Source organism: Centroberyx gerrardi, chromosome 3 (assembly GCF_048128805.1).
Source record: "Centroberyx gerrardi isolate f3 chromosome 3, fCenGer3.hap1.cur.20231027, whole genome shotgun sequence".
Lineage (NCBI taxonomy): Eukaryota > Metazoa > Chordata > Actinopteri > Beryciformes > Berycidae > Centroberyx > Centroberyx gerrardi.
Genome location: NC_135999.1, coordinates 29627021 through 29651875, shown reverse-complemented (window position 1 = coordinate 29651875; position 24855 = coordinate 29627021). Strand labels below are relative to the sequence as shown.

Genomic DNA, 24855 nt, shown 5'->3' with positions numbered 1-24855 from the left:
CAGCAGGTGCGTTCCTTAGCAACGAGGCGCGTGGTTGTGAAGGAAGTGACGGAGTGTGTCAGGAAGTGGGGGTCTGATACATCCATGTCAACTTCAATTAAAAGTATTTTTTAAATTATTTTCTGTTGTTCGAAGTCTCTGAAACGTGTAAAAAATGAAACTTAATAAAAAAGTTAAATCTACTATACAATATTATGAATTATTTGCTGAATGATGTCACCCGCCCACACACACTGGCCTTAATCTTCTCCACAATTTTTGCATCACTTAAGTGAGCTGACTTTCTAAATGATGTCTGAAATTGTGTAATTCTTGAATATTTTAATAGAGAAAACTCTTAACAGCAGAGAGGGGAGAAACAAACAAAAAAGTCTGATAGTGTTGCAGTCAGACACTGTGATGAAAGCTGCAGCTGATCTTCCTGTGCAGGCAGTAAGGAGCCGACTGGCTGATGACAGTATTCTTGTATTGAAGCAGCTGTTCGCCAACATCTTTAAATTTTACCTTTTTCATGCCAAAACATTACAAATATTCTGTGTTTCCCCCAGAATATATTCTTGTCAGCCTCTGAAACAGCATTCAGACCATCATGGGACACTAAAACTCCCCACTGAAACACAGACTGATGAAATTCTTTTAGTTTTACATATTCTATGGCAGGGAAACACTGCCTTTCAATGAAAAACTAATTCACAAGATACATTATTGAGCAATTAAATTAATAATCTGCAAAGAAAATAAAATGTCTTGTCAGGTTTTCCAGACTGTTTTTCTGTAGCTGTGGTCATATCAGAGGTGGATGGCATGACTTGAGATAAGATATTTAATAAAAGACACAGATTTATCAGTCCAATTTTATTTGACATGATTATTTTTTTTGGTGGAAGCCTCGAGGCTGCAACAATTCATACTCTAGCAAAATGGCCTTTTCATAAAGATGAAATCATTTTTAGATCAGAAACATATTTTCTTCATGTTCCAAGGGTGAGCTTGTGACCCACTGGAGGGCCACGACCCTCATGTTGAGACAAAAGAATGACACAGGCAAGAGCTGGAGTGTCAAAAAAAGAAACAAGTAATTTTTTATTAAATTACGCAACGTAACAACTACAGAGGAAATCTGAACAGACAGACGGAAGAGTGCTGTGATCCCTCGAGGTACGAGCTTCAGGACAGACCTCACTACAGACAGGCTGCTTACCGGGTGTTCACCTGCAACACAGAACAGCTTCTCAGTACAGTCCAGCTTTACACTTGACTTCAATATGACATCAGTGCACACAAATTTAACAAAAAATTAATTAGCACTGCTTTTGCTATTTAAAAAAAAAAAAACACAATTCAAGCTTCACTAATAGGCATCTGTTATGGACCTGCAGGGATTCTTGCACGTTTTCTATCTGGGATGCAAATTTGACAAATGTGTTCTGGTCTTGAGACTGAGTTTGGCCAAACTGCAATGGAAAAGTTTACTGTGTTGTATTTTTATATTTGCTCCTAACGAACCGCACTGCAGTTCTCTTAGAGGACTGAGATTTGCATTATCAGTTTAATTCAGGATGATGAGTGGGCTCTTACCACGTCGTCGATCTTGAGGATGCTGCGGACCGTCTCTGTGGCGAGGGTCAGAGCGCTGATGGACACCAGGAGAGGCTGCACCACCAGCTCCTCCAGGATGTTGGAGATCCCACCCTGACACACACACACAGCAAACCAGGTCAGAACTTTGCTGGCACTCATGGGAAAGGTGGAAACCCCTAAAATTAACCCAAGCAGCAGAGAGTGGAACCAAGAGGAGAGCAGACCCACCTTGCGGACGTTGATGCCGGCGGTCTTCTCTCCCTGGGCGTGCCTGTTGCGCAGCTCCGTCACGGTGGAGATGGGGTTCAGACCGGCGTTCTCGGCCAGCGTGGAGGGGATGACCTCCAGGGCGTCGGCGTACGCCCGGACGCAGTACGCCTCCATGCCCGCCAGGGTGCGAGAGTACTCCGCCAGCCGCAGGGCCAGCTCGATCTCTGGAGCTCCGCCTCCGGCTATCAGGGCTCTGAGAGGGGAGGAAAAGGAGGAGGAGTAGGGGGGTTAACGAAGACTCACATCCACAAAACTATTCCACAAAGTGATACTGCACCCAAAGCGACTTTAGCTACAATTAGCTTTTCAGACACAAAATTAGAAAGTGCTGCACAGTCAGTGAAGTAAATTTAATGTCGTCTCATTTAGTGGAGGTTACAGCCCCACTTTGTGATTTCTATCTTTACATAAAAAAATCCTTCTAAAACGGACACATGGTGTTTGGGACTGGGACCCACCTCTTCTTGACCAGGCAGCGGATGACACACAGGGCGTCATGGATGGAGCGCTCGGCCTCCTCGATCACCAGCTTGTTGGAGCCGCGCACCACGATGCTCACCGTCTTGCCGGGGCTCGTACAACCTGTGATCTACACAGAGGAGACTGCAGGTTCACTGGCTGCCTCTCTGTGAGGGGAACACTGGGGTATTCGGAGTATAAGTAGGCTTTGGAATGACCTGCTTGCTGAGACTAGACCAGCCAAGTCAGTATCGTGTGATAAATAACAAAATGAAAAAAATGTAATTATACAATTTTTGGTCTTATTCTATTTTCGTTTTATTATATTCTCTTTGCTTTTCATTTCTCCCCCCACTCAGTTTTCCTAAACTTGCTCAAATCATTTGGTCTTCAACTGCTGTGTAATCTATGTAATTTACCCCTGATTTTGAAAACTGCTACATAAATAAGTTCAGTATCCAGTTTGAATAAGTGATGCATAGAATCAGCTTGATGCAAAATTACAGATACTATTATCATCACAATGTCAAACAGATTATCATAATGTTACTGCACATTCTAATGTAACGTGAAACTTTATTGATCACAAGAAAATTCTCTTTTCTTCCCCCCTCAACATAGGTCAGGCTCAGCTGCAGGTAGGGATTCAGTGTTGCTCAAAGACTCTTCAGCAGGTTAGATGTTTACCATCAAACCCTAAAGCGTCCTGCTGACCATTCACACCTGGTAATCACCAAGGCAGCTGTGTGAACCTTTATCCAGAGTGATTAAAGTGATCCAGATGAGCAGCGTACCTTCACCAGCTTGCCGGAGCCGTCCAGGCTGACCTCCTCTGCCAGCTCGGCCGTTCCCAGCATCTCCGGGGTGAACTGGTCGATGTGGGCGATGGGCTTGGTGCCGATGGTCTGGAGGGGCAGAGAGGAGAGAGGGTTCCTTTCATTTCACGTTCACTGAGTCATGTTGTTTGCAAAGTACAATAAATGTTCAGGAATTTGTCTTGGCGGCTTTGCATTTTACATTTACATTTTAGGCATTCAGCTGACAATCTTATTCAGAGCAATGTAAGAGTGCAATGGTAAAATAACTGGTGGAGACATTGTTAAGCACCATCTGGTTCAGTGGAAGGTACCAAAGCTCCACCACAACAACACTGAATCTCAAGCATCCAGTTATTTCTACAAGGAAGATGGACTGAGTCAAACTAGCATGACAAGATCTGTGGAAACTCAAAAGTGTAACAGAAGCTGAAGAAAGAGAAGCTCTGCTCTCAGACAACATTACTGTTAAAGATATGAAAGTGTTGCATGTGATTCTTTTTGTCCCTAATCAGTATTATTTCCTCCAGTGTGGGATACAGTATGGTTGCAGCTGTTGAGGTGTTAATGCCACAGACTGTGATCTGACCTTGCAGATGAACTCGATGTCCTCCCTCTCGATCTCCTTCACCACCATGATCTTCATCTTGTTGAGGAAGTGCAGGGCGAGGTCGCTCAGAGCGTCTCTGTGAGAGGAGGATCAGTGTCAGTATGAAACCTGTTTACTTCCTCACTCTGTTGTGGGATCCATTTAATAAACAATAAACAATAAACTGATACCTATCAATATCAATCATAACTGCTATCATCATATCTGGGAAAATGGGCTCTAAAACAAAATCCAGATATGCGGTGATGTTGCAGGACCGTTCCAGCCCTCACTAACTGGGGGAGTGAGGGGAAGAAATAAAACATTCATTGCAGGTTTTTCTGTAGCTGTGTTCAGGGAGGAACCTCTATCATACTGGCAGTGGAACACATGACTGTCCCCAGTCTGCAGGTCAGCTGTGGTCGGTACCTGAGGATGGACTTCTGGATGAGCAGGACGTTGCAGCCGGCCTTCTTGATCTGTTTTACCAGGTTGAGGATGTAGGCGCGCTCCTCCCTCAGCACGCGGTCCATCTGGGCGTAGTCCGACACCACGATCTGGTTGTCCATCTGGACCCCGAAAACACACAGCAGGTCAGGAGAGAAAGGACCAAGACAGGAAGGAAACAGCTCCAGCCAAGGGAAAGGAGTTTTAAAACGAGGCTTGGGCTGGGGATTACTTATTCACAAACAATCGTTTTTGGGTAGCTTTGGAAAATGAAAGCACCTTTCATTATGCGATAAATTATTTTCGGTGTAAAATTTACAACTGTGAAGGATGTTGAGACGGGCAAAAGGTCCCAAGGAAGCAAAACATTACAAAAATATAAAAGGGGGAGCCATTTCTAAGAAGAACACCATGTATTCCAGGAAACGGTTGCAAAGATGAAAATGTGACGGTCATGGAACAGTAAATAAGATTATACAATATGCGCACTTTGGGAAATGTGTTTCAAGTGAATACAAGCAATGATAGCAATATTCTACATACACATTTTCATCTTTGCGGCCGGTAGCATGAATAAACCAAAATGTATAAACACCGTCTGCTTTTCTGTACAGAATGTGACAAAAACAGAATTAATCTCCCTAATAAAAATGACCCAACAGAAGAGAAGAATATCTCAGGTCTCATTGTAAGAATCAATCACTCTCAAGGTTCGGTACCTTAAAAATCAATACCAATACTAAAACCTGGTACTAAAAGGTATTGTTTTTTCAAAACCAACCCTGTTCAAGGCAAACAGACAAGCAGCGTTAGCTCACTGCCACCATACTGAAGAGGAACATGAAGCTGGATGTGTTATTGGTCGGTGACTCACGTCGGTTTTGGGAGGCGACAGGCAGAACTGGATGAGGCCGATCTTGGCCTTCTCCACACGGCTCACACCGGTGTTCGCCACCTTCTGGGTCAGCACCAGGCCGTCCACCAGCTCACAGTCATCAATGGTCCCTCTGAATACACACACACACACACACACACACACACCATTAGTATTGGGGAAATCCTGGTCAATACTTTGACCACAGTGAGGGGAAACATCAGGCAAATTCTAGCAAATTTTGCATACGACAAGCTGGTAAGTTCGCTTCCTGCCCTCCCACTCACCCGAGCTTCTTGATGATGTTGATGTCGTGCAGGTCGACGCTGGTGGCGGTGGCCGGGTCGATGACGCGCATGACGGCGTCCACGCTCATGGGCGCCAGCAGGCTGGAGTACTGCGACACCACCTTGGAGCAGAGCGACGTGGTGGCGCTGTTCAGCAGCGTCTCGCGGTCACTCAGCTGCACTGGCGTGCTCATGCCCGTCAGCACCTCCGCCCCCTTGTCCACCGCCTTCTGGAACGACTCCGAGATGGTGGTGGGGTGGATACCTGACCGATGAGACTGGGTTTTACTTTTACTGCATTCATTTTTAATTTCGCTTTCATTTATCCAGAAACCCTGAACTATTACTACTACTCCATGATATAAAACACAATTCCCAAAATCAACATTTGTCAGCATTTATGTTTAAATGCTTTTGTTTTATTAAATAGCTTCTTCTTCTGTTTTCCTGGATTCCTGATGGTTCCCCTGCAGCACTCACCCTTCTGCAGCAGTTTGGAGCAGGCGTCCAGCAGCGCTCCAGCGATCACCACCACAGAGGTGGTGCCGTCTCCGGCCTCGATGTCCTGGGCTTTGGACAGTTCCACCAGCTGAAACACACACACACAATCTCAATATCAGTGAGCTGTGATCTGAACAGACAGGGAATCAATGCAAATACTTCTGAGCATTTGTTTTAACCTGACTGCAGTAGCAGATGGGTGGGATTTACCGCATCAGGACCACACACTAGGTAAGTTGTCAATCAAAGAAGAGTATAGCAAAACTACTTTCAAATACTTTCTGGTGATTGTCTAAATGTTGTTATGCCACATTCATATCTTCTTATTTAGGGCGTCTTTGTTAGCCGGGACAGCAGCTAATTTCAAGTTTGGCAGCGTATGGTTTACATTTTAAAAACAATGAAAAAAGAATAAATGTTATATCTACTGTCGGATTGCATTGCAAAATGGCTGAGGGAAATGTAAACTAGAAGTAAATGGGTTTTTAACTCTAAAGGAACCTTGATGTTTTGAATGTTAGACTTCATACAGCAGGACAGTCTGAGAGAGACACGACAGGGTCAGACAGTGTCGACAGCTTCTGGTGGAACGTACCATTTTGGCCGCGGGGTGGAGCACCTGCATCTGTTTCAGGATGGTCGCTCCATCGTTGGTAATGGTCACGTCACCTTTCTCATCCTGGATCTGAAACAAACAGCCCCTACTCAGAAACATGTGTATGACCAAAGAGCTGGGGTAAAGTTAGCTTGAAGCCAAAAGCTGTTCACTGACCATCTTGTCCATGCCTTTGGGCCCCAGGCTTGTTCTGATGGCATCTGCAACGGCTGTCAAACAAACAGGAGGCGTGTCAGTACTGCGACAGAGCTGAAGTCCATTCACTTACATTCAACATCACTTTGTGGGCATCCAGTGAAGGCAGGAGGACTCCAAATCACAGTAACTTGGCCATTTAAAATATTATAATACTGTGTGCATACATCGTTTTTTTTGTCTGCCATTAGTAATAAAGCTGATATCCATAACAATTTTTGCATCATTTTTTAATTTAACACAATTTCACAACAAAAAGAAAGCTGAAAATTAACAAAAACTGTCAAAATATATTTTCTGCATTACGGTTTTGAAATTCTTGCTAGAAAAATGGTACACCAATCAAAGTGCATTAAGACTAAACTGTATTGAAAACCAATTAAGACTTTAATTTTACATAATCCAATTTAATACATTTTAATACTTTGTTAATACCTGTAGACACCCTGTGTATCTATCTACTGTGTATTTGTGCAAGGTTGATTTAGCTTGTGACAGTTTGCGCTGCACTTTTGGCACGCGAGCTAGCTAATGCTGAGATTATGTTGAGTCACGAGCATCTTGCAGAGCAGCATGCTCTTATATGGAGAGAACCTCACGCCAAATTCCCTTCAAAAATCTTGCAATTTAATGTTGCAATGGTAAATTTGGCAGACAAGTGACCCACCACCAACACTAACCCTAACCCAAATAAAATCTCAACTTTTACTGCGATGCATTTCGGTGGAGGAAGCATTGTGGGGAATAACGGGCGAACCAAATCTAAAGATTTCTGTGAAATAATTGCTACCTAGTGTATTGGATGTATGCCGAACATAAGTCCAGATCCTAACAAATTGTAAAAGGTGTTATATCTGTACTTTGGGTTATGTACGTTTGTCCAGGAGCAAGGCCACATTACACTGTCACATTACTTAATGGGATTCCGGACCGTTAGCCCTGCCCAGCCCACAGCTACTAGCATCCTGGAGATGGATGTTATGCTTATTAACGTAAGGTGCTATGGCAACTGAACTGGAACATGAGATTTGCTGTCGGGTAGTTGACCATACCATGTACAGTTTATTAGTATTTTACCTTTTCCTGCAGAGATATTACTGTACCGAATCTGGGCCGGCTTGTCACGGTCCACATACGCCCCTCCTTTGTTTCTCCCTCCACCGGACGCTTTGGGTGCCCCCATCGCTTCAGGCATCGCGACTTATATTCGTTGGAAAATGTTAATAAAAGTCTTCAGAGGGGGACAGATGAACCCCGAGCTTCAAACGGTCCTGTCCGGCTGCGGATGGGCTCAGATTCGGATTTCTCTCCAGTCCCGACCAGAACTTTCCAGAGCCACCGGCTGCGACTCCTGGTGGAAAAGGACCCAGCTGTCAAGTTGCCTGGCGCTTGTAGATGACGCGTTTAGTAGTCTAGAAATGTGCCATGCGGGTTACACGCGCGAGCAAGGCAGTAGAAAGTGATTACTGATGTGACAGAGTTCACTTACTCTTATTTATTCATTCAAAATATTTTGTTCATCATTCATATTCTACCGGAAGGCAGCTGTTTGACAAGTGACCTGTCGTTTTTGTAGTGGGGATTAAAACCGAGCCTTTCTCAATATTATTTTAAGCTGAGTTGAACTGATCCGGATTGATTAGCTTCGTCTGCTTCGTCTTAGACAGTAGGAAACAGAAGAGCATGCTAACTAGTAACTGAACATTGTTTTATTCCCTTATATCTTCGCAAATCAACTTCGTCTGCGTCTGGTAGGTTTATTGCAGGAGTTGTGCAGCAGCTAACTGCTGTTTGCTCTCTCAGCTCTCACAATGCTTATAAATGCTCAGTGTTAGCTAGTTTAGCAGTCAGCAGGACACTCATGCTTCAGTAGCTGTTTTCAGCATGTATGTTGTTGGATTAAGCAGTTTTTCTTATTTATCATTTATCCCTTGCAAGAGTAGCTGTACTCGCAGTAATAGTGCCCAGGTAAATGAATATCCTGTCCAACATAGTTAACAGAGGCATCTTTTCTTTTCACAACTCAAAAAAAAAAGCATGTAATGTCATGAAATTTCTCCAAGCAGCAGAATCCAAGTGTTTTGTAGCCAAGCAGTTGCACTGTCAGTCCAAAAGTCCAATATTTATCTCATTATCTCCTAGATTTTCCTCACTGACAGAGACTGACTGAATTTTTAAACTATTCCTGGAGTAGTTTAAACTATTCCTGGAACTATTCTTTTAAAATTTCTTCTTACAATTATATTTGTTGTTGAGAGTGATGTTGCAAACAGAAATGATTGGGAGAAATTCCACTAACAGGCCAGGTTTCTACATAGGTGTTCATCCACAATAGCAGGGATAGATACATCAGATCCGCTATCGGTAAATTCAGTCACATAAATAATATTACCACACCGTCTGGTTTGGCTTCAGTTGTTCTTAACCAGGACTCACAAACCTGTGATTCCTAATGAACCGATATAATGATTCTCTCCAGCCTGGAGCCATGCTGCCGCTGAAGGAGAAGGACAAGCCTTTAGTCCAGAAGCTGCTGTCGGCCGGATGCTGCGCTCGCTGTGTGCTCAGGTTCTGCTGTGTGGGGGTGCAGGCCGCCTACCGACAGACCTACCAGGTACCACTTGGAGTGTAACTCCGGCCATTCTCGACCTGGATATTTTCCAGTCATTTTCCATCACGCTGATCGATTCTGACCAAAATCTCATAAATTGCTTTGCTATAGAGCTACTTAAAGTGTGCCACAGCTCTCCAATACAGTCCTGACAGACCAGTGGAGCCTCAAATATACTGTATGTCCAACACGCTCCAACCAAGTTTTTTAAACGGACTCTGAGGAAGACGCTTAGTAGAAACGTCAGTTGCCCTCCTGTAATAAACGTGTAGACTTGAACAAGTGCTCCAGGTAGTCCATATGAAGTGTCCAGGTGAAATAGCTTTGTAGGCCAGTTGTGACTCCAGAAATCAACCCCAAAAGTGCCTGAAGCATGTCTATTTCAACACCTTTTGCTTGCTCTGTAGTGAGACTGTCTGTAAAAAGAAGTCAGTGGAAATGATCTAAAGTCAGGTGTTTCTCCTGCAGTTTTGATGCTGCCTTGGCCGTTGCTGCAGCACTTCCTTGCTTCCTTTTTGCAGGCCGGCTGTGGCTGCCTGCCTACATGCGCTGCTGTGTAAAGTAGTGCAAAATAAATAGTGAAAGTTGTCAGGTCATGGATCAACTGAAGATTGAATAAATACATGTCTCATTACAGAGTGAGAGTCGAAATGTTGAATGATCATTACTGTTACTGTGGTTTTATGCCACGATGATGCAGCTACCTAGTGGTTTTGTTGTGTGTTTTTGATCAATGTGAATGAGCAGGCAGCAGTGACTCTTCTGTTCTGTTCTAGTACTTTCTGAAAAGTTAGATTTTTATTTAACCTTTATTTTACCAGGAGGTCCCGTTGAGAACAAGATTATCTTTTACAAGGGAGACCTGACCAACAGGTAGCACTGACAATAAAAACAACACAGACAGTGACGGACATAAAACAATGAAATTCAAATCATGAAATGGAAATAAAACCAGCCAAGTGACACATAATGTATTGTGATTTAAAAAGAAATGAAACAAGAAGAGCTGTCAGTGACAATTGATATTTGAGTGTTTTCTGCAGCTCATTCAGGACCAGGGATCAAAATAAAACAAACTCTTCTTGGCGCCTTCTGTGTTAACTATAAAAAATATTAAAATGTCCAGTGTTCCCCTTTAATGCCAGTTATTTAGTGATCCATCATCTTTTGTCTTCCTCAGGATACAGTCAAGGAACTTCAGGCTTTCATCAGTGATGCAGAAAACGGCAAATCCAAAGATTCAGCAGCACCAGAGCCTGCAGAGGAAAACAACAAATCCCATGATGCAGCAGTGCCAGATGTTACAAAAGAAAATGACAAATCACATGACGCAGCGGTACCAGATGTTACAGAGGAAAATGACAAATCCCATGATGCAGCGGTACCAGATGTTACAGAGGAAAATGACAAATCCCATGATGCAGCGGTACCAGAACCCACCGAGGACCCACCAAGTAAAAGAATGAAACTCGACCACGGTGCGACTGGCGACCAATCAGAGGCCGACGCTGCTGCGGAGCCAGTCGGCCCGCAGGCGGAGTCACGTGTGTGTGTGGTGTGTCTGGGAGTCCTGCAGGAGTTCTGTGACAGGACGCACGCCACGAAGGTGTGTGTTGTGACAGTTTAGGACTGGTGTCATATTTAACACTTCACTATCACAGCTGTCAGTGTGCTGTCAGACTGTATCCTCACTGAGATGAATGATGTGTTTTATTTTTTTATTCTTACAGATAGCGGAGGCAGTGAAGGCAGAAAACTACGAGTTCGACACCATGGTGCTGTCTGTCTCTCTCCCTGCTCAGCTGTGTGTCCGAGAGGTCAGTGTGTGTGTGTGTGTGTGTGTGTGTGTGTAAGAAACCCTGTAGCATCTGATAATGTAATAACTTGTAAAAATGTAACAAAACATCCCTCTAAATGGGTTGAAACTGTAATAAAACCAGTTATTGTTATAAATTCCAGAATATTCCAATAGCATAACACTATTACATTGACCCGGTCAGTATGACTTTGTACATATATATATCTATACGGTATATACATATATATAACTGATGATGCAATAATAATATTGGCTAAAGTAATAACTTGTAAGAATAAGAATGTAATAACTCAAGTTATTAAAAAGTTATTAACTTTTATTATTATTTTATTCATTTAAACGAATAATTAACATTTTAATATGAGGCCCCATGTAACTCAGTAATATACCACACACTACTGTATAGGCTAGACTCCTGGTTCAGGCTGTGCAGCCACTGTTCTCTCTACCTGTTTTCCTGTCTGTATTAATTTCATCTACAAAACTGAGGAGGATGGAAGTTTCTTAAAAAAAAAAAGAAAAAATGCTACCTAACACTGCAGGTCTACATGCAGTGTACACGTCTACATGGTTTCATTCCAGTTTTCACAGAAGTTTTATCTCGGTGATAAAGTTTCCTTTGTGTCACATGGTAGCTCTGTATGTGAAGACACGGCTGCTGTTGATGCTTTTTTGTCCCGCAGCACTCCTGCTGGCTCCATGTGAAGAAGGAAGTGAGGTAAAGGCTCTTTGACACGTACAGTTCATTGACAGTTAATAAGATGACATCATCAGCCGGTTGGTTTAATGTTGGCGGGTCGTTCTCCTCCAGAGAGAAGAGCATGGCGCTCGACAAGGACGACGTCATCCTGGTGAAGGAGGCCTTCAAGTGGACCGTGCAGGGCCTGGTCGCCAAGGAGCTGGGGGGCGTTGCCGTGGTTACCAGGGTACGTGACCCTGTGAACTGGAGGAAATTAAATCTGATTTATTTATTGGGTACTTTTATACAGTGCTGTAGCCCAAAATGCTTTACAAACATGATTTAATATATTTTTCTTTTTTATTAGTGAAACAGATGAGATGCCACGTTAGATGACAGATACACACTCACAGCCGGAGCTTCTGTCTGTTCTGTTGTTTCAGAGTGTGTTCGAGGTCGGCGTGGAGTTCACTCACCCAGAGACGGACGCAGACTGCCACTTCCTGTGAGTCCCACTCTGCAGGTCCAGAGAGACGAGGAAACTTGAAGAGAAACCAAACACAGAGACGGCTGTTCAGGCTGGGCTGACATCTACTGGTTAAAAGCACGCTATTGCTGGCTGATGTTGGTTACCTGTGATGTAGGTTGCTCGTTGTCATGGTTTGTCGTGGATCAGCCAATAGCAGATTGCAATAGCATGCTCTTTTAACAAGTAGATGTCAGTCCAGCCTGAAAAGTAGTCTGTTTGGTTTCCCTTTAGGTTTAGGAAACACTTTATCTTGTCTACTGTTGGTTTTTGCAGTCTGCTTTTACTCTGAAGGCATTTAGCTGATGCTTTTATCCAGAGCGACTTAGAACGAGTGAAACAGCAGAATAAGCTTCAATTTCTGGATCACCAACACTAAAAGTAACCGGTAACACTTTACAATAAGGGTATATTAATTAAGGGTTAGTTAATGCTTAATAAGCATTAACTAACCCTTAATTAACAGTTAACTAATGTGTCTGGTAATCATTTACTAATGGTGTTCATGTTAACTAAGGTATTAATTTATACATTATTTAATAGTCATCTTTATAAACTATTAAATAATACTTAGTTAATAAACTTAGTTAACATGAACACCATTAGTAAATTACACATTAGTTAACTGTTAATTAAGGGTTAGTTAATGCTTATTAAGCATTAACTAACCCTTAACTTAGTGTACCCATATTGTAAAGTGTTACCAAGTAACTGGTAGGGGGTGAAGGGTCAGAACCACAATAAATGTAATATTTATTTCTGTGTCCCTTGAATGTTCTTGTATGGTAGAGCCGGGTATAAAAGTTGAAGGTTTTTAAAGTAAGACAGGACCAGGATCAGGTTCAACCAGAGGGATGTGAAGTTTTACCTGCAGACGAGTTTTCATTTGGTTCCTCCATCAGCGCTGAACTTTGACCTCTTACATGAATGTCTGGATGAATAAATGATGTTATCCCTCCCACAGTGCTGGAGCCTGTCCTGACTGCTTCAAACCCACCAAGAACAAACAGGTGAGGAAACAGCCAAGCTTGATACCTTTGAAAATAGTTTAAAGGATTTGTTTGGTTCCAATAATCAGGAAAGTGATTTCTTTCTCTTCTTTTTCACAATTTATTCTGTTTTGGGACACAGAACTGCAATTCAGAACCATATTCAGAGTTTGTTTCCAAAATGCTTTATATCCAATTCTGGGGGGGAAAGTCATTAGCTGAAGTTCATCATGCAATATCTCTAAAATATAGAGGATTCAGTCTGTAGAGGTGTTCTCTCTTTCCTGCCGCACAGGAAGTGATGTGTTTTATGTTTCCGGTTTGTTTGGAATCAACAGAAGAAGAAGAACTGGGTAGTTAGCATGAGCAGCGATAGCCACCATGGCTGAACAGACAAAGAAAAGAGAAACTCAAACTGCATCAACAGAAAATCCAAGCTCCGCCCACACTGTTTGATTGACAGGTGATCTGTGGGAAGTGCAGCAGAAACACCACAGCAGAAATAAAAAATAACTTTAACCGTCTGTCTGATCTCCCTCCTGCAGTCGGTGTTCACCAGGATGGCGGTGGTCAAAGCTCTGGAGAAAATATCTGACAACAAATTCCTGAAGTAAGCTTCGCCTTCAGGTCTCAGTTCTGGATGTTGTTCAGAAAAGTTCTCTATAAAATGATTGTTATTGTGATTATTATTATTTTCTGTAGACACTACCCTTGTCCACCGACACGTCCTGCCTCCAGCTGCAGCACACAGGACGCCCAGTGTCTGCATCTGTCTGTGTTTGTGGCAGGTAGGATTACTAAGAAAACCTTTTAACATACAGCTTTAACATACAGTTAACATACAGATAACATACAGATAACATACAGTAGGTACAGCCAGGTCTAATGCCTTTATCTATACTCTGTTACAAAAACAGGGACATCTTTTCCCACAGATATATTTTAATGTACTGAAGTGTGCAACCTTAGATTTAATTTTCATATAAATGGATTTTTTTTTTAATCTTTATTTATCCAGGTTAGTCCTCTGGAGAACAGTGATTTTTAAAGGGAGAACATATTTTAAACATATTTTTTAATAAGTAATAGATAATCTAAGAAAAAGAGAGAGGGAAAAATACAGAAAGAGACAGAGCAGAGACAGTGGCACAGTCCTAAGTGTCAATGTAATTAACATCTAATCTAACAGTTTTTAAAAGATTCTTCCATAGTCCAAACAACTGCTTTATGAAAATCCCATTGTTTTATTTACTTTTTGCTAGAAGAGACCTTTGGATTTTATTCCCTTCATGCTCTACACTAATCACTAACCAGCGAATACTTTCATCACATCTTCACCAGGATGGAAAGAGCAGAGACAGGGACACTCATCCAGTCTGGATGCTGGGTTGGAAATTGTTAAAATCCAGACACTATTATCTGTGGTACTGTTTTACATATTGTGACAAAATCAAACGAAGAATGCATCGATCCAAAATTGATCTTGGTCAGGTCTTTCACAAAGTAGAGGCGTTCTCTCCTCTCTCCTTCCTGTTCTCAGCTCTGCTCCTTCGCATTTTGAAAAGCCAACTGGTTTCCTTTAGTTGTTTTGTTAGAGAACCTCAAAGACCTTCACTTGTCAGTCCATCGGTCCGTCCTGTCCTCCCCTCCCTCTCTGTTCCCTCCCTGCTCGCTGATGTTTAGGCCGGTACAACAAGTTCTGCCGCAGCCTGCCTCAGACTCCCTGGGTGATCGACGGTGAGCGGAGGATGGAGTCGTCGGTGGAGGAGCTGATCGCTGCGCCCATCCTGTCTGCTTTCAGGGCCGACGGTGAGTCCAGACCGGTCTGTCATGGTGAAAACCCTGTAGAGGCTGTGCAGTTAAGTCACAGATCAGAGCATCCAGGGCTGGTGGCGTCACGGAGGTCCAGTGGAGAATTGGCAATGTGGAAATAATGTCTAAATAATAATGAATAATTGTACTGAATGTGTCCTTCTCCCTTCTTTCTCTACAGGATTTAATTTCTCCTCTTCTGGGAGAGAGGATGTGGACGTTCGGACTCTTGGAAACGGTGAGACACACATCAAACCTGCACTTATTTTTACACTCGGCATTTTGTTTCCTGAAGTGCAAAGTGGAACAAAGTGTTTTCGTTTTGTTTCTCGTCTTGGTCGGCAGGTCGTCCGTTTGCGATGGAGCTGCTGAATCCTCATCGATCCAGACTGAACAGAGCGGAGATGAGGCAGCTGCAGGAGGTGCTGCTCTCTCACTCTACTCACTCTCTGTCTCACTCCACCAACTCACTCACTGACTGTCCCACTGTCTTACACTCTCTCTCTCTCTTACTCTCTCTTTCTTTCTCTCCCTCTTTCTCTCTCCCTCTCTCTCTTTCTTTCTCTCTCTCTCTCTCTCCCTCTTTCTCTCTCCCCCCTTTCTTTCTTTCACTCTCTCCCTCTTTCTCTCTCCCTCTCTCTTTCTTTCTCTCTCTCCCCCTCTCTCTTTCTCCCTCTCTCTCTCTCTTTCTCTCTCTCTCTCCCTCTTTCTCTCTCCCTCTCTCTTTCCTTCTCTCTTTCTCTTTCTCCCTCTTTCTCTCTCTCTCTCTCTCTTTCTCCCTCCCTCTTTCTCTCTCTCTGTCTCTCCTCTCTCTCTCTCTCTCTCTCTCTCTCTCTCTCTCTCTCTCTCTCGCTCACTTATAGAGGAGTAGAAGTGGTCATTTTGCCTCACCATTTGGTGTGTAGTCTAAACTCCCTATAGAAAATGTGAATGGGCTTTTCAAAAAATGCCAGAAATTGTTGTTGAACGGACACCGACAAGATCTACTAGTTCTGTTCCCGGGGTTGAAACACTTCCACCAGCATCAGCTTTGTGAATTTTGATCTTTTAGTTATTTTAATATCGATCATCAGGGAAAACGGACTACAAAAGCACAAAGGAAGTTATGAGCCGCTTCCTTTACCTCTTGTCTGCTCCTCAAATTATTAACATTTTCATAGCATTGCATTGAATAGTCATTATAGTTATTGTTCATATTGTTAGTTGTTAGTTAGCTCTATTCCAATTGTTGTTTTCCAGTTGTTGCTAGCTACAGGCTAACGACTGTTGTAGTCACCTTTCCCAAACGATTAGCATTTCACTAGCAACAATCGATATCAAAAGTAATTGGATGAAAATTCACAAAGTTTATTTTCATGGAACAAAACGTAGTTTAGCTAGTAAGGCTCCGTGTAGCACAGACTTTATTTTTGGTGTTTCTTGCAAATCCTATTCATATTTTCCATAGGGAGTTTGGCTCTACACTAAATGGCAGAGATACTAACTTTACAGTCTACAATGTTAGGCGCTCTCTCTCTCTCTCTCTCTCACTGGCACACTGAAACGTTCTCATAAACCCCCAGCAGACAGATTTCTACTCACACAGTGTTCATACTCTCTCATGTCCTTAACTACAACCTTGTTGTTTTGCTTGTAGACCATCAACAAGTCTTCAGACAAAATCAGAGTGAGAGATCTGCAGATTGTCTCCAGGTGAGAAACCAGGCTGCACTTCACTAGACTGGATACCATATTATACAGTATTATATATGACATAGGATCCGTTAGTGTGATACTATAACCGTACTGTACTGTACTGTACTATATGATGCTATGGTACTATACAACACTATACAATATTATGTAATTTTACATTACATTATGACACTATAATTAATTAATTAATCCTATATGTGCTCCTGTGTGTTTGCAGAGAGGCCATGGGTCGTATGAAGGAGGGCGAGGAGGAGAAGACCAAGTCGTACACGGCGCTCATCTGGACCCAGAAGGCCATTCAGAGAGAAGACATCACATTCATCGACGATATCAAAGTAAGACCAACACACACTCTGTCTCCCACACACAACACACAGCATACTCCAGATACTAGCTCATATCCAGATTATTTTGTAATACTATATTGTCATCTCATTGTCATTATTCTATGTGTTCCATAGGCATTTCCACTCATAATTTCAATATTTTTAATTTTTCTCATTTACATAGTATCAGCATTACGTTACCTTACAAATACATTTACAGAATCCAGGATAAGCCGTTTATTATTTTTCCATTTGATGATTTTTTTTTTATTATTGTTTGATTTTATTCTAGATTATGTGGCTGATTGTGGAGTTGTGTTTGTGCTGTGTGGGTGTTGGTATGTGTTTCTGTTACTTCTCTGTTTTTATTGGTGGCAGAGAAGATCACCGGTTCGAATCCCTGGACCAGGTGGGAAAATGTGGGCGGGGAAAGTGAATGAGCAACACAAGTACTGTCCATGTGCCGTTGAGCAAGGCACTTAAACTCCAATCAGGCACTTAAACCCCCACCAGTAGATGAAAATGAAATCAGAAATGATCTCTCTACATGTTAATAAAGTGAGCGGTGTGCTGTGTGTTGTCAGGACCTGACGGTGGACCAGAAGACTCCTCTGAGGGTCCTGCACCGCCGGGCGCTGGCCGTCCGGCAGCGCGTCATCCACAGCATGAACACCCGCTTCCTGGACCCACACCACTTCTACCTGGGGCTCAAGACCCAGGCTGGGACGTATCCTGACACACACACACACACACACACACTTTATAGGAGAAAGGGTTTCACTCCATTGGTATTTCGCCATTTTGGAAAAATGCTGCTACCTATCAGTCTATCCTTAAAAACATTTTTTGAAAGATTAAGATATTGTAACATTGTATTGTAGACATGTAAACAAAAGTGTTCAGATCACTCATAACTTTAATAGTAGCCCGTCATGTGCTTTAGTTTTAATTAGGAATCATTTTGTCAGAGTAAGTGTCTCATTTTCAGGGTATCTGCAGGTCCTTAAAAAGTCTTAAATTATCTCAATTTAAAATGTCTTACAGTTATTAGAGGTATTTTTATTTTCACCATGTAATAACAGGTTTCATTGTGCTGCATGTTCACTCTTAGATGAATCCAGAACAGGGTTAGTAGTTCAATCTGCATCTTATCTGCTTTACTAAACTGATAGGATGTCCCTTAACTATTTTCTGACTTCATGTCCCTTAACTATTCATTTCCTGCTGTTCTTTTTCTTATTCTGCCCTTTTATAGTTTCACAACTTTCATCAGCTAAGTTCAATCAGAAACGTTCTGTTTCTTTATTTTGGTTTTTAAATTGTTCTTTTAAATTCAGCTCCACTCAGCATTAAAAAGGTCTTGGAAAGTCTTAAATATGACTTTCTGAAACCTGCAGATACTCTGACTTTAGAAAGAAACTCTTCAGTGCATTACCAGCTGCTGATGTTCCTGAAAAACACCAGAAGCTGCTCACTGTTACCAAAAAACCATCTGCTCCCAAAATGCTCCTTAACAACAGTGAACAGCTACATCAAGGAGTTTGTCCACGGAGACTTCGGCCGCACCAAACCCAACCTGTGTGAGCTGCTGAAGACGGACACAGACATCCTGGAGCTGGACGTTGAGGTGAGACCGAGACATGAATCTGATCCTGGGCTTTTCACTAGTTTAGCTTAAAATCGATGAATAGTAGTATTTTGATGACATCAAAGTGTAAAAGAAACAACAGCGGTAAGTCTCAGCAGAGTGTATAATCATATTTTTACAGGTAATCATCTGAACACAAATGGTAACTAACAAAAATCTGAGTATATTCCAGGATAGACTGCAAAATCGTCATGAATCAGGAACTGTGGTATAAAATTCTGTCCTACACAAGAATTGAAATCAAATCATGAGATCTCTAGTGATTCCTACCACAAAACTTAATTTGTTATTTGTTCCATCTGTTGTCTGGGTGCTGAGACCTCTGACCTTTGACCTCCTTACTATTGGTTGCTTGTAATGTTGTTGATCTTGGAATTGAAGCTTATTCTGCTGTTGCACTCAGTGGAAGTTGCTCTGGATAAGAACATCAGCTAAATGTCTAAAATCTGGCATACCATTGGCCAATTAAACACTCCCTTCCCTAAATTAAACACACACACCCTTTGATATGAAATTTTAAGCTTCTCCAATATATCATATAACTTGCCTTTCAGCAGGAAAATCGTCAAAAAATTTGGATTTTCTAAGAAACCGTTGTGCTGAAAGTCCTAAAAGTCCCTAAATGGTAAATGTAACATGTCTGCTGTGTTTCCCCCCTCAGTCTGTGGACGTGGACTGGCCTCCTGCCATCCCAGAGTGAAGCCACCTGCCTCACTGCTGCAGGCCCGGAGCTGCAGAGCCGTCCTGCACCCAGAGGGCCGCAGGATCCACCTCAGCAGCAGCCAGCCTGGTTCCTCTGAGCAAACTGAGGGAAACTGAGCTAGACGCTGAACCCCGACCCGGTTCAGAGCGTGTAAGACCTGAAACGTAACCATGTAAATGCTGGTTGGAGATGTAGAGGAACCCTGGACTCCAAACCCCCCCGACCCAGCAGCCATCTGAGCATCCTGCTGTCTGAAGCTCTGTTTATCCTCTTGGTGCTGGGTTTGTCTTCCTGGCCAAGCTGCAAAGGCAAAAGTCGCTTTATCTCCAAGAACTAGATCACACAAAAATTGTCGGTGACATTTCACAACGGCCTTAATTCCACTGTATTTAAAGCTGCACTAGGCAAGATTTTTATGTAAAAATCCAGCTGTCTTATCAGCCTAAATCACAAAGAGCGTCTCATCCCCCCTAACTGAGACGCTGTAGATTCTCACTATTAGCCCAAATTAAATCCTGGTGTCAGGTTTGAACACTTTTCCCCCCACAGGAAGTGACGACTCGAAACTTGAGAGTGAAATCCCAACTGTCTCCTAAACAGCAGTGAAGAGACAGCTGGACCTGAACCTCTTCACCTCCTCCACCCCCCCTACACTTTATTACTGAAGTCACATTATATGAATTCTGGGTAATGGAGTTCTTCAAACAAACAAAAAATTCAAAGTTATCTCCTGCTGCCAGTGCAAAGATGCCTAGTGCAGCTTTAACCTGTTGAAAAGTAAGTTGTTAAGTACTCAATAATACTTTGTTAGTACTGAAAGAAAATCTCTTGAATGCATCATGTCCTTACAAAGATGTGACAACACAATGCAAGTACAAAGAGTCTGAATGTTATTATTTGTTAGATTTTCATGAAGCCCTTACCTTACAGAGTATCACTGTTTACTTTCCTCAAACTTTCCCATAGGTTAATACACAGGTTATACACTGTAAAGTTAACAGGCCCTGTTCATGTCGTCATGGTAACAGCTTCCATATTGAGAAACAGGCCCTCGCATTACAACTTCCTGTGGCAACTTTATTTTTTGCTACGAATTGACAAACCAATCCAACAAAGACAACAAAAACATCAAAATTGTAATGGTTACTAGCACTAGATACATAATGTAATAATGTTATGCAAATGAGGTGATGAAGGAGAAACTGAAGCTAAAACTCTCCTTGTCGCCTTTCTCTAGTTTAGATCCAGGAGTTGATGAAAACAGTCTTTGTACTTCATCAATGTTGATGTCGGGCAGGTTGTGGGGTGATGTAGTGAAGGACAGAGCAACCGGAAGTTGTAATGCACCTGTTTCTCAATGTGGAAGCTGTTACCATGACGATGAGAAAAGGCTCTATAGAGGAAAGGTTTTGTGTTGTTCTATATGGAGCAAGGCACCAACACTGCCAGGGTTTGAGGTTCGATTCCCACTGGAGCCTCTCAGACTAAAACTGCATGAACTCATGATACTTTAAGCTGCTTTGGTTAAAATCGTTCACCAAATGGCTGATGTTCCGCTAAATTTAGCATTTTACTATCAATAAATCATGACAACATTAATTTTGAGACATGTATTATGTATGTAGCATGATTACTGTAAACAAACCAGAGCATCAGTGGTCAGCCTGTCAGCCTCTACCAGCCTCTACTCTGCATCCTCCATAGTTTCTCCACCTGGTGGATCTGGAGGGAAATCTGCTGGATCGCTTTACGGCACAAAACAGGAAGAGGTTCTGTTCTTCCAGAGCAAACGGAACTAAAGCTGAAAGAGTTTCTGGCAGCAGATGGTGGAAGGAGGTAAAGGAAGATGGAGAAATCACTTCCAACATGTTGATCCTCTTCAGGGAGGGGGAGGGGGGGCAGGAAGCAACGGGGCTGATGGGAAATGTGGTCTTAATTTGGAGAAACTAGCACCGTCAATGCTACTGGTGTGAGACAGAGGAGACCAGTCGTTTTCAACATGCTCTCATTTGTTTACGGTAATTTTACAAGAGGTACAATCAACATTTCAGCTCTAAATTATGACAAATTCTGGTACTGCAGCTTGGCTAGAAAATACCAACTTTTCTGACTTTCTAGACATGTGAAACCTGTGATGTGAAGTACTGGTGAATGTGTGTGTGTAAGGATGAGGCAGTAAATATTACAACCAGGTGTGAGTCTGATAAGAACTCAACTCTACTTGTATCTGATGCTTCAGTAACCATGGGTACAGACAGAGCTGGGTCTGGTTTCCCTTCATACAAACACCATGTTGCCTTTAATGGAACGGAGTTGATGTTGGCACTGAGTTGCTTGTGGTGACTCCACTCCTCATCACTGCAGCATTTAGTGTCTGCATTCGTATAAGTTTAAGGCTCAGTGATGTGTAGACTGTCAACATAAAGGAAGTCTCCTGATTACTTTCATTTTGTGAATATTGTTGGAAAAACCACATGGCAGCATTTTGTATTTTTCTCATTTTCCATTTTTTTCCCTAGCGTTTTTTGTTTTTATGTCATTTCATGATCCTAAAACCTCATTTTATAGTTTCAAAACTACACAGCCGTCGATGAGAAAATATATATTTTTTCTTTGTTCTTGAGGAAGCTCACTGTCTGTAGATGGGTGTTTCAGTCCAACAGTGAGTTCTGTCCTGTTCATCTGTTAGAATAAAGGCCTGTCTGAGACTGTTTGTGTCTGTGTTTAGGTGACATGTTTCCAAAATGAGATTCCACCATTTAAAAAGTTACACCTACTCTTACAAAATGACAACAAATGATGCTACTTACTAAAGAACAGTCTGTAACTGAAGTCCTAAAAAATAACACACTGGAGCCTCTAATGAACTTCATTTTTTTTTCAAATTTTCCCTACAAAAGGCAAACAGCAGCAAATACTTTTCGTGTTTTAAAGGTGAAAGATCATAGCCAGGTTTTAGATTCGATTTCAGCAATTACACCCACCCATAAATGCTATTAAATAATTTACTATCCACTTCTGTTCCCCAACACTGTGATGGGGGCAGGAGATAAACGGTGAGGTCATTGTTCTCAGTTTCACCGCTCACACAGTTCCTGCTCTTTGGCTTCGCAGGGCAGAAAAACATCCGACAGGTAAAATAACGAAAAGATTTATGACACCAAAAACCCTGAAATGTATTCTTTTTAATTTAATTCAAAATAAATACTACCACGGCAATGCAAGTCCACTATTGGGTTCTTGCCCTAATGTTTTGGTAAGAAAACAAACAAGCAAACGATCAAAAAAAAAAAAAAGTTTGGATAAAAAAAAAAGAAGAGACTTCAGTTAATGCATCCATCATCATCATCATCATCATCATCATCATCATCATCATCATCATCATCATCATCATCATCATCATCATCATCATCATCCTTCAGCGACTTTCAACAGGTGCCTTTTCCTGACTGAACGACATACTGGGTAACACTGCCTAGAATGACACAAACATATAAATAAAACAAGTACTATGGTACAAAAAGGGGGAGGAGCTAGGAGGGAGGAGCGAGGGATGATGGGATTGGAACAACCTGATGAAACCAGCACTGCAAAAGAGTTGACCACAGTCCCACTTTTTGTGATTCTTTTTCTTTTTTAAAACAGGGTGAAGGGAAACAGAAAGAACCCGTTACAGTGTGAACTCCAAGTCCTCTCACATAGACTTGAATAGGAGAGGGGGGAGGGGGATCAGGGTTCGTCTCCATGGAAACATCCTCCCTGGACGTACAAGTCGAGGCGGTGTGTCAACCCAAAAAAATTAAAAATCAAAATGGAAGGGTCCAGTCTTTGACACAGTTGCTGTCTTTTTTCTTTTTTTTTCCTTTTAAAATTTTATTAAATGCAGTTCGGAGTCGTTGGTTGTTTTTTTTTTTTGTTTTGTTTTGTTGTTTTCGGTCACTATTCTCGTCAGCAAGCTTGAAGTACAGTCACACAGAAAAATGTTCATGTCTTGTCAAGATGCCACTAAAAGAACCAAAGAAGAAGAAGAAAAACAAAAAAAGGCATTGCATATTTACATCACGAAGGTGGGGCGACGTCTTTTCCGGGTTTTTTTTCTCTCGGTCCTCACACAGTCTTCAAAACACGAGTGTCTCACGGCTCAGTTTTCACCTGATCTGTCACATGATTAGTGATTTATTGATACCGTCAGTTCAGATTCAAATCAAGTGTGTGTGTGTACGTGTGTGTGTGTGAATTCCTTTTTCTTCTTCTAACACTGATTCACAGTCGGAGAGAAGTTGGTGTACGAGTGAGAAATCATTTTTCTTTTGACTAATACTGATTTCTGGTCTGCAGCAGCCTCTGTCTGTCTGTCTGTCTGTTGACTGTCTGTCTGTCTGTCTGTAAATTCACTTTCCTCTTCACTAACACTGATTCAGTCTGTCAGAACCTCGACCTGCTCTGTTTCATTAGTGTTTGTTTGTACGGATCAGGGTTCCTACGCGGTTTTACTTGCAAAAATTCAGACTTTTCCAGTCCCTGTCTTAAGATTTGAAGATTCTGCGTAGTGTTCAATACGATTTACAGTCATATTTCTCCACCATATCACTTTATATATGATTATTCCTTCAGAATATGAGAAGACGGGCATCTTTAACCACAGACACCTTGCAGTCTTTAATGTATTGGATCTGAACAACAATCATTTTCCAAACTATTTTGTGCGATTTCAACACTTTTCAAGAGCTGGACATGACCGAATTCTTCTTCTACACATTTCCAGACTTCCCAGACGTGTGCAGGAACCCTGATGTGTGTGTGTGTGTGTGTGTGTGTGTGTGTGTGTGTATGTGTGTGTGAGAGCATGTCCACATAAAAGTGAATTCGATTTAGCTTGTGACTAATATTGATTCTTAGTCGCCCTGTATGGAGAACTCACAGCTCTGTTTCCTGTTTGTGAGTGCAGTGTTTGTATGCAAGTGTGTGTGTGTGTGTGTGTGTGTGTGTGTGTGTGTGTGTGCTATGACAGCATAAGGTTGACCCACATCTCCCACCGTACATTAAGCCACATTTCCCTGTGTAAACATCCATACCACTAAAGTTCTAACAGCTACGATGAGGAAACAGAAAGAAAGGCGGACAGGAAGCGAGCGGCTGTGGAAGCGATGCAGAAAGGCCTGTGTGGAGCGGGTGGGGTGGGGTGGGGGGAGTGGGGGGGGCGGGGGAGCGGGGGAGCGAGGGAGCGAGGGAGCGGCGGCCTGCCGTCCCCGCTGGCTGGGTAAAGCTAGAGCGGTAGCTGAGTTGAATGCGGTTGTGCTCTGTGGCGCCTGAGTGAACTGTGCAGTTTCTGGCAGTTTAGTGTTTCTGTTTCGAAAAAATGAAAAGTACAAACGAAAAGAGAGAGAGAGAAAAAAAAACATATGGGGTACAA

General features: G+C 42.3%; 2 protein-coding genes across 3 annotated transcripts; one reads left to right on the top strand and one right to left on the bottom strand.

Moving 5' to 3' along the window:
- Positions 1-1052: 1052 nt before the first annotated feature.
- cct4 (chaperonin containing TCP1, subunit 4 (delta)) lies at positions 1053-8005 on the bottom strand. Its single transcript, XM_071908952.2, has 13 exons — positions 7712-8005; positions 6596-6648; positions 6419-6508; positions 5803-5911; positions 5323-5587; positions 5036-5168; positions 4144-4283; positions 3715-3811; positions 3105-3215; positions 2310-2440; positions 1810-2044; positions 1579-1692; positions 1053-1212 (listed from the first exon to the last, which is right to left on the bottom strand). The coding sequence occupies exons 1-13, from the start codon at positions 7827-7829 to the stop codon at positions 1198-1200; spliced, it is 1611 nt and encodes a 536-aa protein (XP_071765053.1). The 5' UTR covers positions 7830-8005; the 3' UTR covers positions 1053-1197.
- A 217-nt stretch (positions 8006-8222) lies between these two features.
- pus10 (pseudouridine synthase 10) lies at positions 8223-21472 on the top strand. Of its 2 annotated transcripts, XM_078290747.1 has the most exons (19): positions 8223-8385; positions 9114-9248; positions 10426-10536; positions 10645-10851; positions 10976-11062; positions 11748-11782; positions 11876-11990; positions 12187-12248; positions 13234-13279; positions 13804-13868; positions 13961-14046; positions 14942-15067; positions 15252-15308; positions 15416-15492; positions 16707-16762; positions 16983-17100; positions 17676-17818; positions 18619-18718; positions 19401-21472. In XM_078290747.1, the coding sequence occupies exons 2-19, from the start codon at positions 9123-9125 to the stop codon at positions 19437-19439; spliced, it is 1656 nt and encodes a 551-aa protein (XP_078146873.1). In that variant the 5' UTR covers positions 8223-8385; positions 9114-9122; the 3' UTR covers positions 19440-21472. The 2 variants fall into 2 exon arrangements, with proteins under 2 accessions (XP_078146873.1, XP_071765054.2); XM_071908953.2 differs by lacking the exons at positions 8223-8385; positions 9114-9248; positions 10426-10536 and having other exon boundaries at positions 10647-10851.
- Positions 21473-24855: the final 3383 nt, after the last annotated feature.